Here is an 18,132-nt window from a genome sequence, read left to right as displayed (position 1 = left end):
TCTCTACACAGGCAGTTCTGTAGCTGTGAAAAATGGGCCTCCTCTAGGTGACATAAAAGGTGAAGAATCTTCCTGTGTCTCATGAGCAGAGAAACATTTTCCTGGCAGCTAGAGCCAAAAACTACAGCCAAAATAGATTGCTCTGTGCTCAGCTCACCTACCATGAATAAGTACTTAATTCATACATCATCCAGTGCAGTATCTCTTTGAAGAATCAGGTGTTTTGGTGGCAAGCCCCACCAAGGTTAACACAGTCCCTGCAGTGCAACAGAACTGCCTTCACAACTGCAGATCTTACACCTTCTATCCTGGCTCCTCAAAGGAAATTTCACATAGTCATTTCCTTCACATTTTCCATGTTGTTATTTTACGTCTTCTCTATGGGAAGTCAGACACATCAGAATGAGCATCCATGGGATGGGGTGATGGGGGGACCTGGATCTTTCATCTGGGAGTCTTACAAACTGGTTGATTGTGGGAGCAATCGCAGATTTGCTTTAACAGCCCTAAGCATTGCTTCAACTTATTTTTCTTTTTCACCTATTACCTCTAAAAACATTTTTTGTAATTGAAAGACGTTTTATGTTTGTAACATGGTTTGATGAGACAAAACCCAGAACATCTGAGTGAAGAGAGCTCTAAAGAGGACTCATCAGTAAATGAACACCATGGAACCACTTGATTGTCTAAAAGTAGCAATAAGATTAGATACTAAAAGCTAGTACATAAGTGCCATGTGCCAGTCCCCTGTGGTAATACCTGCAGGAGGTGCAGGAGGCCAGTGATGCTCCAGCTGGGTGTTTGCTGGGGATGATCTTAGGGGCCTGAATGGAAGAGGCTCACAGAAGGAGGCAGCTTGGCTTGCCACTGTGTACGTGCTATTTAACACAAGGGAAATAAACTGTTAACTCCCTGAAGTTTGGTAGGTTTCCTGCTGTTTAGTTGTAAAACCCCCCCCTTCCCTCTTTGTTTTCAAGCCTATTAACCAAGAAGCATAACAAGAGCCCAGAGAAGAAATTTTATTGATTTTTCCGCCCACCTCCACCCCTCAACACCATAAATTCAAAAGAGATCCTCAAGTGATAGAAACTTCTCTTAACTGTTGCTTGCTGGCTTCCTGAAGGGAATACAATCCTCCAAAATGCAAGTGCACTCACGATGCAGTTCATTACACCCTGACACAGCAGCTGAACCTTGGCAGCAAGAGAGAAACCTGCCTAGAAGAGGCAAGAACCAGGCTCTCACTCAGGTTCTTACTTTCAGCTCTTTAAGCAAAATACCCAGATCTTCTGCTTTAAAACAAAGGCCAAAATGTTTGCAATACTGGAAAAAAAAACCCCAGTTCGTTCAAAGAAGGGGGCTCTGGAAAGAGTTTGAGTGAAATGGCCACACTTCACAGGTTTATGGCCCATTCTGTACATGCTTCTTGCTCAACATAATTTATCATTTCTCTTACATTTCATGCAAAACCAAAAAAATCTTATGATGCAGAAAACATTCAGAAACATGAAACACTAACAGTCCAGCAAGTGGTCCATCTCTAAATATATAGCCTCTTATAATTACATCCTGTAGTCTACCGATGCACTTTTACACTGAATACATCTTTCAGCTAGAAATAATTTTTGTCATCTCAGCAATTCAGTAACAATAGTATAGGCAGCAATAGAAGGTTATTATCATGTTTATTCTGGGTTTTTTAGGCACATTAAATCTCTATAAACAATTAAATCTTTATAAACAATTCTATGGTTGGAATTGTTTTTTTTTTCCACTCATTATATAATAAGGACAGTAAAAATAGAACATGCTTTGTGCACCTGCAAATGTCTGTAAACCAACAGGTTTTTAAATTTTGAAAGTTATTTACTCTTGGACAATCTGACAATCCAACCTCACCACTTCTCACCATACATCATTTTTGACACTATACAGCCTTGTGTTTTTGAAGAGAGAGTAAATTATCCTAGAAACACTGCTCAGAATTCATGAGCATGTCTCAGATTCTAACTTTTACAGAATTATTCTGGCTGTGAAGACTCAAATGCTTCAATACATCACCTGAAGATCTGGATGCATACAAACCAAGACCAGATACTTCAGCAACCAAAGAGAGGACTTGCTACAAATCTCAATCCCTACCAGTAGATTCTTATTCAAGGTATAAAACAGATGAACTTCTTGATATTCAAAAAGATGAACATGTATTGGAATGAAAATTCTCAAATTTCTTACCACTTAATTTCACAGTGTTCCACACATTTTTAAAACGTCTTTCATCTACCTATGCATTATTAATTTTAACTAATATTTTGTGTCATGCAGGTCTATAAAGGTAAAGTTGATGCTGCTAAACCGTGGTCTTCTGAGATGACTAGATCACAAGGCAAAAAGGATTTTAGTCACACCGTACTTCCTAAGCACGATCGGTTTTTATGTACCGTCACTGCGCCTTGCGTTTGCTGGAGCACCAAGGTGAAGCGGCAAGTCAGCAGATGCCCTCGCTATGCCCTGGGAAAGGAGGGAAGGAAAGGCTCCGGGTGCCACCAGCTGGGCAGCAGGGAGTCTGAGCTGTCCCCTGGCCTGCAGTGACACCTGGCGGCACACAGGGAGAAGAGGGGAGGGCGAGCTCCCCCCGCGGGGGTCAGAGGGCCTCCAGGGCTCCTCTGCAGAGCCACTCAGAGACTGGGGCCAGTTGTAGGCTACAAGGGAACATTTCCAGCGAATGGCCTGTGCAATGCCACAAGACTGTTTCAGAAGGACAGTACTAGTTTCATCATTAATGTAGCCTTTTTTTTTTTTTTAATTTGTGTGGGTGCACAACAGATCTAACAAGGGCAGTGTCTGAATTCTGTCCCATCCTGGCAAGCCACAAACACTTGAAGAATCATCTGATTCTAGAAAGGTAAAAGAGAGGGGGGGAGGAAGTACCTTCTCTGTTCAGCCTATGTAATAACATAATTTCAATAAAACGATTTTTTTCAATTAAAAAAAAATTGTATTTGTCAGACTGAAAGCTTGACACTGAAGAGCATGTGCAGAGAGGCCAGCTACTCCAACACCTGCAGCAGCTACTGCTGCAATAGCCCAAAGGCAATATACCACGTCAAAGACCTGGTGCACAGGTGCCTAAAATCACCACCCCAAACCCCACAATTCCAAAAAGGGGGAAACTGGACAAAGAATCCTCTGCAGGAGTCAGCTGGTGATCACATTCAGTATGCCTCTCCTTCCCAGCATGCCACAGCATTCTCCCAACACCCCTGACAAAACAATTTTTAGTCAGTACTGACTAGTTCTTTGATGGCTCAGTACATTTCGGGGTGTTTTTTTGCCATCCCATTGACTTAAATAGAAGCTATTAATAGAAGTAAAAGAACCCATCAGCACCTATCCAGAAATGAGTGCTCTGGGGAAAAAGGACTAGAGAGCCACCTTCCTTGAGAGGTCTGTACCATGCTGAACCTTCCCTGCTTCACTTTCAGCTCTGTGGAATTAACAACATTTCTTTTCCATTTCTGAGAGCTTAAAGTTCTCCTCAAAAAATTTATAAATGGACGTATTCTTTGGCTTGAAGCACGTTAGTCAATGTCACAGGAAAAATATTCATCGCAGGAAGCTTCCAGAACATGCCACCCATCGTCTTCCACCATTACCAAAAAAGGGAGCATTCATGAAGTACATTTGGCCCTCTTCAGACATTCTTGGGCCTATCCTGCCAGCTAGTGTACTGGGAAAACAAATGGCAATTATGTCCAGAAGAAAACAAGATGCAGGGGCTACACAACCCACACTATTATATACGAGGGACGTGAGATGACAAATTGAGCCCTGCACTTGATGTGCAAAGCAAGAGCTCCTTATCACCCCTTCACTTAACACCTACAAAGGGATGTATGACCATGTCCACTATTCGTATGAGATAAAAGTTCTCACTTTGCTCTCGACTCGTTCACTAGTTTTTGATGAGAGGGTTGTTGCTGTCACACAAAAAGAAACTTGGTCAAGCTTTGACTCAACTATCTGAATAAAGTCACAGTCCTGAACAGAATACAACAGGTCCTGGAGTGAGCTCCCACAAAACACCGTATCAGGCTTCTCAGAGCCATACTCAGTCTGAGCTTTGCTAAATTTCTGCTGCAGCACCACTTCAGCACATCTGTCTGCCAACAGCCAAATATTCCCACATGGTATAGCAATGCAACTTCTCTTTTCCTTCACACAAAGAATTTCTGCTGTACTCTTTCCACCAAAGGAAAGGAAGCTGAAGAATAAGTATCCATTAACTTGATAACATGCTTCTTACTAAGAAACAGAATAAAGACAAAATAAAAGCTCTGTGTAGACAGCAACAGTTTTTAGTGAAAAATACACACTATATGTGACTTAAGTATCTTGTACCCTATCCTGCCTTCTGAGTTCAAGATACAAGTCAATTATATGAATTGTTTTCATACCTAATGGCTGCAAACTCGGCCTCTAAAAAGCCTCTGCTTTGGAGCTTTTGTCATACTTTCAGAGCCACTGCCCTAAATGTGTGACAACGTGGCCTTTTTCAAAGAGGTGTTAAATTTTAATCTCAAGAATATATCACAATTAGATAATTTCAGTTATTTAAATGATAACTTCAACTTTTTTATCAGGGTTAAGTGAGTTGCAAAAGCTGATTTATTTTTCTTTCCTCTTTAGCTTTTCTTGGACAACAGCAATTTAGGGAATTATTTGCTTTTGTTGCCCATGTACAAGCAGCAAAGCCAATAATTACTTCTTTTACATAGGTTAGTATGCTTTGCAGTGTTCAAGAACAAACTAACTTTAACATGGATTTCAAAATGAAAACATTGAAAATATAAAGCAAGGCAGAGAACAGGCCATAAAACAAGAAACAAAATACTGCCAGATTAATTTATTAAGTTTATTTCTATTCCCTTGTAGCTCCCAGAAATGTTCAGTAACAAACTAAAACAAACGGGTTTTAAAAGGCAAAGACAACATGACAAATATAACACTGAGTACATGATAAACCTCGTTAACTTGTGTATAAAACACATTTTAGAACATAGTGAATACATCTTCTCATTGTGTAATTACCTTTCACAATAATAGTTAAATTAATTTCACGTAGAACAAAGAAGAAAACTTTTGCACACCATCTCCTCCAGAATATTCAAATGAATAGTTTTTATCATCTGATCCTGTTTATATAAGGCGGCCTTCTAAGAGAAGCCAAGTGAACTGTCTATGACCAGTATTTCAGTTAAATCAGCTTTCACTCTCTTGTTTCAAGAGTCCTCTGTAGGGCATATTTCCACTTTAACCTAAAAGCTGAATGCTTCATTATTTAATTATTTTTAAAGGTTTTTTAGCACTCCCAGCATCTGATATATGCTGTATTCTTTCAGTTTAAAGTATAATGAATAATTGTAAGCAGAAACAGAACCTCCCACATCTCCACTCTTGGGAGGAGTAAGCTGTACCAGAAGTTTATTTCCATCTACTGCAGTCCCTGGACAAATTAAAATCCTCATGATCTCCACAGCAGCTGCCAGTGAGGTTTAACATTACTGGAACAATAATGTGAACAGACATGGAAGTTGACAGGCATGTGGTTATCTCTTATCAGCTATCACAACTTGAGCAGGAATTCTGTGACCCACTATTAAACAACTTTTATACTCCTTTATTACATTTGCCATGTTCCTCTCCAGGGGTTGTCTGTTACACTGAAAATGAGTGTAACAGACAACTGGCTTCTAAATATGAGATGCTCATGTAGAAAAAATAAACCCAAAGCATTAGAAAACTTTAAGTAACACCTCTCTTATAGCATAAATCGTGGCAGGCATTAAATTCCAACTGCAAAAGAATTATACTCCTTCCCAAGATCCAAGATTTCTATAATTGCTTCTAAGCACCATTAAAAATACCAGCCAGGACATTACCCCCTTACTTTCTTACCCCAGAGTCTCACTATCCTTCTTAAAAGAAATAAATCTATATTTTTTTCAGAGTAAGTCCTTCAAAAAAAAAAAAAAAGACTACAGAAGTTTCTTTTCCTTTTTCCTTTCTAAATGGACAACAAAAGCCATGCTTGCGAAACATTTAGTATTTAAGATAATACCTATTTGATATTTCTTTTCAGATGTCAACTTCCAAAACACAGATTTCAAGTTGTTGTAGATTTAATAGTGTGGATTTTGTCACTGTCCCATTTCAAAACAGCCCTGGAAACCTCAATAAGCAGCACATATTTGTCTGCCAAAAATCACTTGTTTATAGCATTGTCTCTTGGCACATTCTGACTGGAATATTATAATGTCTGTCATCTTCAGTTATGAGAGTCACCACAGGCCAATCCTCCTCCGGGTCATTGGGATAAAGTGTGATGAATTCATCAGTGCTATATTTATAGAGTCGATACACTTGGATGGTATACTGCAGAGCATAAGCAAGAAGAAACATTTCCACCTACATTGCAAAAAAACAAATATATGTGTAAAATTAAACACACTTTTTACAAGATTTTTCTCATAAAACTACAAAAGTAATACCTATCAGATGTAATTTTTCAAAGAAAAAATTATGAAGTGAGAATGCATATACATGAACATCTCTACTTCAGTATCTCAATCATATATCTCTATGATAACATGCACTTAACATAAAGCTCTTCAGACCCACAGTGGCATAGCAGGATATTAATCCTAAAGAAAGCTACTTTACACAGAGAATCCAAACTTCCCTTCCACCGCAAACAAGCAGGAAAGACATTCTCTTGTATCAGTATTCATTCTGTTAATTCACTAAACCAGGGAAGAGCAGGTTTCAAGCAATGATCATTTCACTCTTAGAGGATACTCTGAACTCTCCAGCCAAATGACAAGTAAATGGAAAGCCCTTACAACCTGTTGACAGGAGAAGGAATTCAGAGAAAGAAGCTGAAAAAAAATCTATCTTGTCTACTACAGTGGCAAGCATACCCTGTTCTAAATAACAATTTACAAAGAATATTGCTGAAATAAACAAATCTAGTCAGCACAAAAATAGGTGATATAACTTCTTGAATAAACTGAGCAGCAAAAAAGTCACCAATGAATCACTTAAGAGTAGCAGCAAACTGTCTCATCTATATTACAGTTGTCAGATTTTTAAGACAATAAACAGAAACAAAACATAATACTTCCATGCTTCTACTGTCTATAATTAAGTAGTGAATTTAAGTGCAGTAGCCCACTTGCAAAGTATTCAATGGGATTTTTTTAAAATGGATGTTTCTAAAATCTTTCAGACTATTCAGCTTATTAACTACTGCACTTTGGTTTGGGGTTTTTTTCGTGATGTGTGTACCATTTATGTCACGTATAACACTAATTGTCATTAGCTTATCAGAATTCACTGTGTGCTACCTGTGATCTTCTCTTCATAATTTGAGTATCAGCTTTTATTATGATATTTTTTAAAAAGCTAACAGTTAAGAGATTCATACAGGTGTTCTATTAACAGAAAACCCTATTTCCAAAGAATGGTACCTGTCACCTGCCAGACAAAATCCAGCATTTAAAAGGAGGGTCTTTACCAACCCTCACTACAAGCAAGCAGTTCTAATATACTGTTCCCAACAAAAGACCAGACACTACACCATTCCATTTAGCCAGCCCAACAAAAGCTGGGTGATTTCTTAAACCACTTGAAACTAAAATGTTCAAAACAGGAAAATAACACTGAGAACAATCTCTCCTTACTTGTTCAAGGCCTCCAGTGTGACCAATATGATTCAAGTGATTATGCATTAGCTGACAAGGGTTGCTAGATGTATCTCGTGCAAACAGTAACCAGGAGAAGACAGGCACTCTCCTTCCATTTTTATCATCGTTGTATAATTCAATTGCAGTATTAAGCATCAAAAACTTCAGTGCTTCATAGAGACTGTATTCCTCCTCTTCATTTTTAAACAATTTATCACAAGCTTCTTGTTTTTCAATGGGATCCTTTATTTCACTTATGTTCTTCCACTAAAAAAAACAAACCATCACACAACAAATTAATAACCATCACTGTGCAAGAGCTGCAAAAGCACTTGTGATTTGTCAGATGCTCAATACAGGCACTCAGAATTTAATTTACAAAGGGCTTTGTGCCTTTTTAGAAACAAACAAGAATTATTTCCACAATTGTAGCCTTATCAAGGTCAGGCTCAGTTAATCTGATTTTGTTTTAATTGGTCCTTAAGCAAAGTAAAAGGAGGGTATGCTAGAAATTGTTGCAAGATGGTAGAAAAAATACTGTCATGGGACAATAAGCAGTAAGATAATAGCCTTTTTGTTTCTCTACCATAAATCGTTCATAATTAATATTCTTTATATTTCTGTTTCTCAGAATACGTATTTCAGTCCAGCCCTCAAACTGTTTGAATGCAGCCTTTAAAATACTCTTAAAAACCTTCATAAAAAGAGAATATGCATTCACAGTAAGACAGGAACAGCTGTAGTTTTTTCAATAGGTTCCAGAGTTCCTAGAGGGAGAAGGCATGGGGCTAGGTAATACAGAATCAACACTGAAAGGGCACAACCATGTTCCTGTGACGCTAACCTAGAATAAAAGCGTTTAAAAATGGAACAAAACCTACTCCTTTGGTATTACTTCAGTTTTGTTCTGTGTTTTTCTTTCCTTGACCTGTTCTAGATAGCAATAAGATTTATCCATAGTACATATCATTCCTTCAAATAAATACAAGAAATAATAGAGGCAAAAAGTTACTCTGATACATTGATTTCTTCATTGAAACCTGTCTAACAGTTTTCTGCAGAGCTGCTTGCACATTATTTCCAGCATTGGGCTATCGCAAGCAGTGAAAGATCACACATCTCTCACATATCTGAACAGACATTCTTTACTTGACTTTTTTGCAGTATATATACAGAAAAGTGACTTTCACTCCTGAAAATATCCTTATGCTAAATGCACCACATTCAAAAATCTTTGACTTTTTTTTATTTGTAAATGACCAAGAATAAAAAAATACTTTTCCAACCTTTTTCCTTAGAAGTATTAAATATTCTTTAATTTCATCACTTATTTCTCCCATCCTCTTGCCCAGTTTCTGTTTTAGCTGCCACTGCTTGATCCAGTCATACTTGTTCAGCAAGTTTTCAGGAAGCTGGAAGTTGAGGGAAGAAAAGGGAGCTTAAGTCAAAAGTCTGGAAAGGGAAAGCCACTAACTTGTATATTTTACTTTTTTTCTAACATTTTGCACCTTAAAACAATCCCTCATATGTTCTTTTGAACAGACGTCACAGTTAGATGATCATAACCAAACACAACTGTCTCTTTATATTTTTTGGGTAACAGTCAGAATATTGGTCTATTACTATTTACAGATCAACAAAACACCTAAGCACTGGAAAAATTAATCACCAAGTTACTTGTGCCTTTTTTTTTTTTAATTAAAACAACCTCCCACCAGGAGATAGATGACAGCAACTGTGTTTCAAAGTGTCCCTAAACCAGCAGACGAGACCACGTCCACCACATAATCCAGAAGTCTTGGTGGACTGCAAACTACTTTGTCCAGGACACACAAATTACATTTCCTTTTCAGAGAGCATAATTCAAGCACTATAAGATAGGTTTTTTATTAAAGAAGAAAACAACCTAGGAATTAGTTGATGCATCAGATCATATTTTAGCCTCAGAACTGCCTCTTTTACTGCTCATGAGCTACACCTGTTAAGAGCTTTTACACTTCTCTTTAAGGACATCCTAGCAATTGCACGTCCAGTTTTTTATCCTCGTCTATTAACCCCTTTTACCACTAGAACTGGAAGACCACCTTGCATCTCACAGTGAATTAAATACTTGGCTAGAGCAACACACATGCCATCAGCCATTACCAGCCAGTTTTCATTTTATCAGGATTCCAAAATATGTTCTCTTTAATGGCAACCAAATATGTGCCAGATACACACAGATCTTCCCCCTCCAGCCCGGCATCCTGTGCTAACAGGACACATAAAACTAAGTAATCAAAAATTACGTGCTAGTAACTTCTACAACTAGAAATGTGCATGTAAACACCATTTAAAATTAAAAACAACAAAACACCAAAAAACTGACAAATTTGTACTACCAGCTATATGCTGGCAATACTGTACTTGTCACTACACACATTTCTCCTATATGCCTTCTGCTCTGATGCACAGTACTTTAGCATTTCAGTCAGTTGGGTTTGTAGTTGTGACTTTTTTAAAAAAATGTTAATTATCATATGACACATTTTCCTCTATGAACCAGCAGGAAGAAAAAAAGATGAATATCATTAAAAACTGTAAAGTACGCCATTTTTAAAAAAAGTTTGCACACTCTTTCTTAAGAAAGCACTGGGAAACTGTTCTTTAATGTGATAATGTGGAAATGGTTGTCAGCTGAGAAATGTGGTTTTTTATAAAAAAGAAACCATTTCGCAATGTACTTACTGCTACAGTAAAACATTCATAGAACTATTTTTATCAGTAATTACAAAAACATATCAGGAGACGTTTAATTAACAATAATAGAGACCACAATGAGAAATTTTAAAGTGGCCTCTAAAGTTATACAGAAAAATAGCGAGAGCAGTGTGATTCTACCTGGACTGCTACACACAGAGTCTGCATCAGGCATTCACCATTTACACTCCCAGCAGCGTCCTGACAAGTGGAACCTTACTCTTCTGAGGTGGGTCACTCTTGTGTAGGCAGCTTCTCACATGTTTCTTCCATGTTCACCAATACCACCAAATGGACTTTGTTGACACAAGACAAATTCTGCAATATTCTTCTTCTGCTCTTAGGAAGACACCTTTCTTTGCTTGCACATCAGTGCTCCATAAGAACTGTTCTTCATGTCAGGGTGGAGTTGCTCTTAAGCTTATTTTAAGTAACATTTAAGACACAGGTAATTACACGCATTCTGAAAAGCCTACAGCATCCAATTTGCTATTCCACTTCCTAGAAAAACCATGTATGGAACATATGATAATTTTGAAAAGCTGGGGATTTCTCAAATGTTAGAATAATTGTCTATATTTTTTGTTATTACCAGCTATCTTGTGGAAGATCTCTTACTGCCATATTACATGCAGTAAGAAGAAACCAAGAGAGCAAGATGAAGACAGACAAGTTACGTTACAGTCAGCACTACAGTAACATTTATAGACATTATAAATTGGAAACTAAGGGCAGCTGGACTCAATTCCAAGGTGAAAGAATCACTGTGCACAAACAATATTGAACACTACAACTTCTCAGTTCAAAGGATATTGAAAAGTGAGCATATATAGCATAACAGAGAAACGAGATCATAAAACTACCAAATAGGTTAGAACAAATATTCCTCTACCGGAAGAAGATCAGAGTTTGAGACATACCATAGTCAAATCCTCACTCTGCAGCCAGCCTGGTAACTGGGTAGCTTGGCTTAATGCCTGGAAAAGAGTTGCTCTGAAAGCACAATAGTTATCACCTCGTATTCTTCGTATAGATGCAAACTTCTGAGCAACTGCTTCATATCCCTAAAAAACACAAAACCCAAATAATGTGAAAGCATTAATAAAACACTTTAAGGTCACACACTGTAGTGTAAAAAATATTGGAATATTAGCATCCAAATAACTAATGTTATTTTCAAAAAAAACCAAAAAAAAACATTTGACCCACTACCCATTTTGGAAGTTCAAATGCTTTTATGTCATAAATTATGCTTTGGAAAAAAAACCACTTCCCTAGCTCTGCTGAAAAACAAACAAGAAACCAAAGAAATCTAAGTAGATAATTGGTTGAGATATTTGTTTGGTGACAGAATATGAACATCATTGAAATATGGGTAGCTAACTCATCTAGATTTCAAAAAAAACCAAACACATAAACACACACACAAGGCTACCTATGATGTTTACAAGAAGTATCAGAAATAGTTAATGCTACTTACCCAATACATGTCACATGTAGCTTCCTTCTGCCTCAGGGCACATTTGTGTTTACACTGAAATATCTTGACACTTGCCTCAGCCCATTTGTTCCCTCCCTGCTGTTCCCATACACACAGTTTTAGCAGAAGCCACAATGTTGAAATGAAACTTCCAAAGCTCAACATGTCTCCCCAGCTAACCTAGCAAGAGCCAATACCCTGTGTTGTCTGTATTTCTCAGTAATCTCCTGGAGGTGGCATCTTTTTATTTATTTATTTTTTTTGTTTACTCATACATATCACTAAATTTTCAAACAACAACAAAACAACTTTGCTTTATTTCCTACTACTTTAGCTCAAGATTAATATAAGAACACTAGTTCAAATACCGGAAAAAAAAAATTCAGGAAAAATTTAAGAAAACCCATGCCTACTCATTAAAGCTCCCCACCTTAAAAATCATGCAATTCATCAACTTTGTGATTTGCTTTCTGTCCAAAAATTTGGTAATTTGCTCTGCATTTCAACAGTCCACAAAATTAGCATTTCATGACAATAAACAAAATATAAAACTTCAACTGAAAACAGTAAAGAAGAACAGTATTAATCAAATCCCTACACTACCAGCAAGTAGCCTTACTAAAATCACATTTGGAATGAGTACAAAAAGTATCTTCCAGTTATCAGCCACTTCTAAGACCTGACAATGTAAAACACTGCTACTGCATTTCCTGTCTTAAAGATTGATCCCATAGGAAATCACCTAGCAAACATACAAATGAAAAAAAAAAGCCTAATGAAATTCAACAAAAATAGAACTGCTACCTTTCTCATCCTTTTTGCTACTGGTGTGTTTCCTCTCCATTCTTTTCTGCAATACTCCATGATATCCATTTCAGGTGAAACACTTAGTTTATATTCTGTCAAAATAGAATATGTAACATTATACAAAAAACAGAACAAGGTAGAAACTGTGTCAAACTTCTAAATACACTATCACTTTAAAATAACCTTAGCGCCAAACAAAACTGGCAGAACAATTTACAGCTACTAATCATTAGCATGGGAGGGGAAAAAACCAGCTTGTTCTGAAAATTACACGTGAAGAAAAACAATTTTTTTGCCTCCAACAAAACAGAACACTCTGGTCCTCTCTTCTGCAAATACTGTAGAAATTAGCAAAGTACTCTTCATTTTCTTAGCAAGCAGAAAAATATTTCACAAAACTTTCTCTCTTCAGAAAGCAGCCAAACTATCAGGGAGAAAGATGTCAGATCTTTCTGAATATGTCAGTGACAACAGCAGAAAGAAGAAATACAGTTTTGTCTTGGAATCCCAACAGCTTTCATTCTAAAACAGATAGCACTAAGGTTAACAAGGCATCCCTGCAACAGATGCTGCTATGACAACAATTGAACCTGTAATTTTCAAGCACAACATTTACTTTAATATAGGCTGTGACTGCTTTTCAAAGGATTAACATTCTCTTGTCAAGTAACTACATAAACATAGGAATAATACACTAAAAGAGCAACTAATTTTACATTAAATCGATCTTTTTGTGTATTAAACTGTACAATGTACTCAGTCATGATAAGTAACTTCTATTGCACACAGACATCTGTGCACAGAAGTCCTTGGAAATGAGGGTGTCAAAACATCACAAATTAGTGCTACAGTGAATTGCAGCACTTCACACAAAGTTCAATTGTACCTGAAGAGTTTGCCTCACGAAGTAGTATTTTCTCTCTCTCTATTTCTTCTGCATCACGATACATGTCCTCCTCACTGCAATAAAAATTAACACATACCTCATGTAACAGCACAAATCTTACACTCTTTTTCAACCTTTTTACAACTCAGGCAAGTACTGCAGTCTTTCTACAATTATTTTTTAACTCAATTTGCATTCCATCTTACACATTTTCATAGAACCAACATTAGCTCTCAAATGAATTTGCAAAAGACATAAGCCAACATGCCTTTTTGCTGCATATATGAGTAACACTACCTATGCATGCAACTAAGAACACATTACTCAACAGAGCTTTGTATCTACACACCACTGGGACTGAGCAACCTGCCCAGTAGTGAGCAGAACATGACAGAATATAATGAAAAGTAACAAACTATCTGCAGCTGGTTTGAATGTTACTAAGTCAAAGAAGTTCTAACATGATCCAAACTGCAGCATACAGGCTAGCTGAAATCCAGACAAACGTTTGAAGGTACGTTGTCTTAAGAGTCAAATATCTCCATTTGAGCCTACAGACATTCTGAAGCCAAGTTATGACCATAAGGGAGGAAATGGTGGCGTACAAGACTATTGTTTCTACGTATAGCTTAGCATTAACACAAAGAGATCTCACAGCTTGGATGTGAACGTTACTGAGAAAAAATGAGGCCCATGCAACGTTCAAAAAACTGACTGTAAACTGCACATTCAAAACCATGAATCTTTAAACATGATTCTAAGTGTCACTTATCATATAATTACATCTAGCAAATAAACTTTAAAAAAATAATCAGTCTCGCAGTTAAAATACTTCAAAAAAACATACACCAAACTTATTAGTATCATTTAGGTTTATCACTAAAAAAAACTTACACTTAAAGTCTGTATTTTGAAGAAAGTAGTACATGTGCAGAAAAAGCTATCAGGTTTTTATTTATTGCCCACCACTACTAGTAGTTTCTACTCTACTACTCAAAAAACCCCCAATACAGTGTGCTTGTAAAAGACCAGGAAGAAATTAAGGCAGTGACCCTGCCCCATCGCCTGACACCACTAAGAGAGGAAGACTGCAAGAAAGGGTTTAATGCAGAAAGCTGGTAATTAGATTACTTCCATTAAACTTGAAAGGATACACTACTAAATGATGGCACTGTATTTCTGTTTCTTTATATCCAAACAACCTTACTCAAATAATTTACATATATTTCCCATGAGAAGAAAAAAACCACTTAGTATGAAGACCAATATAGGTTAATAGCAGGAAACTCATCTACTATGCTGTCATATCAAACCACTGTTTAGTTTTTACTCAAGTGCTCAAGTAACTGCTTGAAATCTCTTCTGTAACAATACTAAATAATTATTAATAAAAAGAGAAACAATAGATATAGGAGATACTAAACACACTACTCCACAGTTATTTCATTAGATGGAGAAAGAAGCCACTAATAAACTACAAAAATAAACAAAAATTTATCTAAAGGGTGAAGGTGGCCTTTAAATTTTAAGATGTGACATTTAGACCTATCTCACTAAACCATTAACTAATTCTGCCAATAAATTTACCTTCATGAACTGAGAGTACCCCTCCCTTTCTACAGAAAAGCTGTTAATATATTAAAAAAAAAATCCTCACCTTTCCTCAGGTGACTCCACTGCTGAACAGTTGCTAGATGCAGGTAGATACAGTTCACAGTTTCTAGCTTCATCCTGATCTGTCACAAGTGATTTAATCATTTCTGTCTTCTCAGGTCTCCCACTACTTCTGTATACATAGTCTTTACTTATTTCTGATGTAGTTTGCTCTTTCTGGTCTGTAGCCACATTTGCTGAACCAAGTTCCTCAGAAGCAACACCAACTTCCTTTTTATGCTTCATCAGCTGTGTGGGAACACTCTGCTCTGCAGCTGCAGAAAGGCCGGTTGGTTCTGTCATCCACCCTTGAAAATTATCCTGTCTTTGAAGAATGGAGAAATATATGAAGAGCAGCTCTCACAGAAGAACAAAAGCACGTTTTAAGAAAACTACAATATTTTAATAGTAATTCTAAGGAGTAATTCTAAGGATTCAGAGCCTACACAAATTTTTCAAAACCAACAACTAAATTCAGAACAGTTCAGTAAAATAGGACCGCTCCCAAGCTATTTTCAAACTCATCCTACTGACAAGTCAATTCTGCTTATTACCAAGGCTAAGCTGTACCAGCTTCTCAAACACAACCCGCACTAGAATTAGTGCACTGACTGAACACCTACTGCTCTCAAGGTGCATTATCATCTAAAAACCTGAGGATTAAAACAAATCCCAATGAAACAATTTTCAGTCCTGCAAGACAAGGATTTTTACAAATGCACCTGGTGCAATGTGAAACTTCCATTGCATCAGGATTATGCTTAGTGCAAAAGTTTCCAGTCTTTATGCCTTCCAATATGATGCCCAAGGTATCAAGACAGGATTTCTACGACCCATTCTAGCAAGCTCTCCAAAGGTTTTGGATGTGACCACATAGCAGATTTTCAGAGATATTTATCTTAAACTGACACATAAACCTCCCCAAAAGTTATGGGTTGCTCTGCAGTTGCTACATTCATGTTCTAGACACTTCATTGCTACCTCAGTCGGTCACCTCCGAACTCAGAATCTTAATATCCACTCTGTACACCTTTAAACTGAACAACATATTTCCATCTCCAGGTTAAAGCCGCCCATCTGCAACAAACCTTTGTTGCAACATCTGTAAACAACAGATGTTACTGCCCTTTGGCACACAAGCCCTGCTGTGTACCAAGCAGTCCCGCAGCATAGCTCAGGACTAGAGTTCATGGAACAACAGAATGGCCTGGGTTGCAAGGGACTTTAAATATCACCTAGTTGCAATCCCCCTTCTGTGGGCAGGGACACCTTCCTCTAGACCAAGTTGCTCAGAGCTCCTTCCAATATGGCCTTGAACACTTCCAAGGATGGGGCATCTACAGCTTCTCTGGACAACCCGTTCTAGTGCCTCACCTCCCCTCTTTCAGTTTGAAATCACTCCCCCTTGTCCTGTCACTACCTGCCTTAAAAAGTCTCTCTCCATCTTTTTTGTAGGCTCCCTTCAGCTACTGGAAGGTCGCAATTAGATCACCCCAAACTCTTCTCCAGGCTGAACAAACCCAATTCTCTTAGTCTTTCCTTATAGAAGAGGTGCTCCAACCCTCTAATCAACTTGTTGGCTCTCCTCTGGACTCGCTCCAACAAGTCCATGTCCTTCCTGCGCTGGGGACCCCACAGCTGGATGCAGCAGAGTAGAAAGGGGCAGCATCACCGCAGCTTGACCCGCTGGCCACGCTGCTTTACACGCAGAGTCGCACCTCACGTTCCGACTTTTCCCATCCCTGCTCCTCAGGGAAGGACGACCCAGGCTTAGCGCAGCACACGGCTACCTGTGCCCGCGCCCGCACAGCCGAGGGGGAGGCCTCACCTTTCCGCCGCGCTCTGTCCCACCCGGCACCGCTCGGGCCCGACGTGGGAGCGCAGCGCTCCGCCCGCCGCCGCCGCCCGGCCCGCCCGCCGCCGCTGGCCGCTCATGCCGGAGGGGCCCCAGGCAGGGCCCGGCAGCGCCAGCCCTGGCCCCCACCCACCCAGCGAGCGCCCGCCCGGCTCCTGCGCGGCTCCGCAGGCGCTTCCGGGGCGCCGGCCGCCGGCATCCTGCGCCCGCGTCATCCCGCCGGAAAGGGCGGCCGCACCAGCCCACTTCTCCCCCCTGCCGGCTCCGCCGTGCAGCGGCGGCGGGCCGCGGGTGCCGAGGTCCAGCGCGATGCGCAGGGGCGGCGGCAGAGGGAAGGTTATTGATTACTCCTCGGGCTGCCAGGGGAGTGCACACTCACCGACCTGAACTCGCGTGAAATCATATCATGTATCATATCATCATATCATCATGGCTCGGCTTCGCGAACGAAGATTTGGGAAGGGCTTTACCCACGTTTGTTGCAGGCGCGTTGGTGGCTAAAAAGGCCAATACGAGATAGGCATGACCGTTGCAAAAGGCACACCAGAAAGACTCCTTAGATGGTGTATCCTGCAAGGCACGATTCTTTCTGCATTGTCTTTTTTCCTCGAGAGTGATCCTGCGTGTGTTCTCAAAAGCATCAGCACTGTTATAGATGGTGTGTCTCCAGGCCTCCCGATTGGAGGCCAGAGTAGACCAGTTATGTTGATCAATATGGCCAAGGCTGAGATGATGTTTCAGGGAGTCCTTGTATCTTCTCTTCGGGGCTCCTCTCTTGCGGCAGCCGGTGGCAAGTTCACCATAAAGTAAGATCTTAGGGAGGCGGTGGTCCTTCATCCTTGAGACGTGCCCTGCCCAGCATATGCTCTGAGCAACATGGCCTCAATACTTGTGACTGCTGCTCGTTCTAGAACCCGTGTTAAAAGGAGTTAAATAACAACCCCCAAGGTCGAAGACAATAAATAGG

At 39.1% G+C, this 18,132-nt stretch overlaps 1 protein-coding gene across 1 annotated transcript; it reads right to left on the bottom strand.

Annotated features, from left to right (window-relative positions):
• Positions 1–4,894: 4,894 nt before the first annotated feature.
• OTULIN (OTU deubiquitinase with linear linkage specificity) lies at positions 4,895–17,559 on the bottom strand. Its single transcript, XM_032706141.1, has 8 exons — positions 17,545–17,559; positions 15,315–15,635; positions 13,658–13,731; positions 12,769–12,863; positions 11,405–11,548; positions 9,032–9,157; positions 7,743–8,012; positions 4,895–6,468 (listed from the first exon to the last, which is right to left on the bottom strand). Exons 2-8 carry the CDS (start codon positions 15,611–15,613, stop codon positions 6,274–6,276), a joined length of 1,203 nt encoding a protein of 400 aa, XP_032562032.1. The 5' UTR covers positions 15,614–15,635; positions 17,545–17,559; the 3' UTR covers positions 4,895–6,273.
• Between the last annotated feature and the right edge of the window lie 573 nt (positions 17,560–18,132).

The sequence above is a fragment of the Chiroxiphia lanceolata genome, chromosome 1, assembly GCF_009829145.1.
Source record: "Chiroxiphia lanceolata isolate bChiLan1 chromosome 1, bChiLan1.pri, whole genome shotgun sequence".
NCBI lineage: Eukaryota > Metazoa > Chordata > Aves > Passeriformes > Pipridae > Chiroxiphia > Chiroxiphia lanceolata.
Note: the sequence above shows the minus strand (reverse complement) of the source record. Positions and strands in the feature narration are given on the sequence as shown.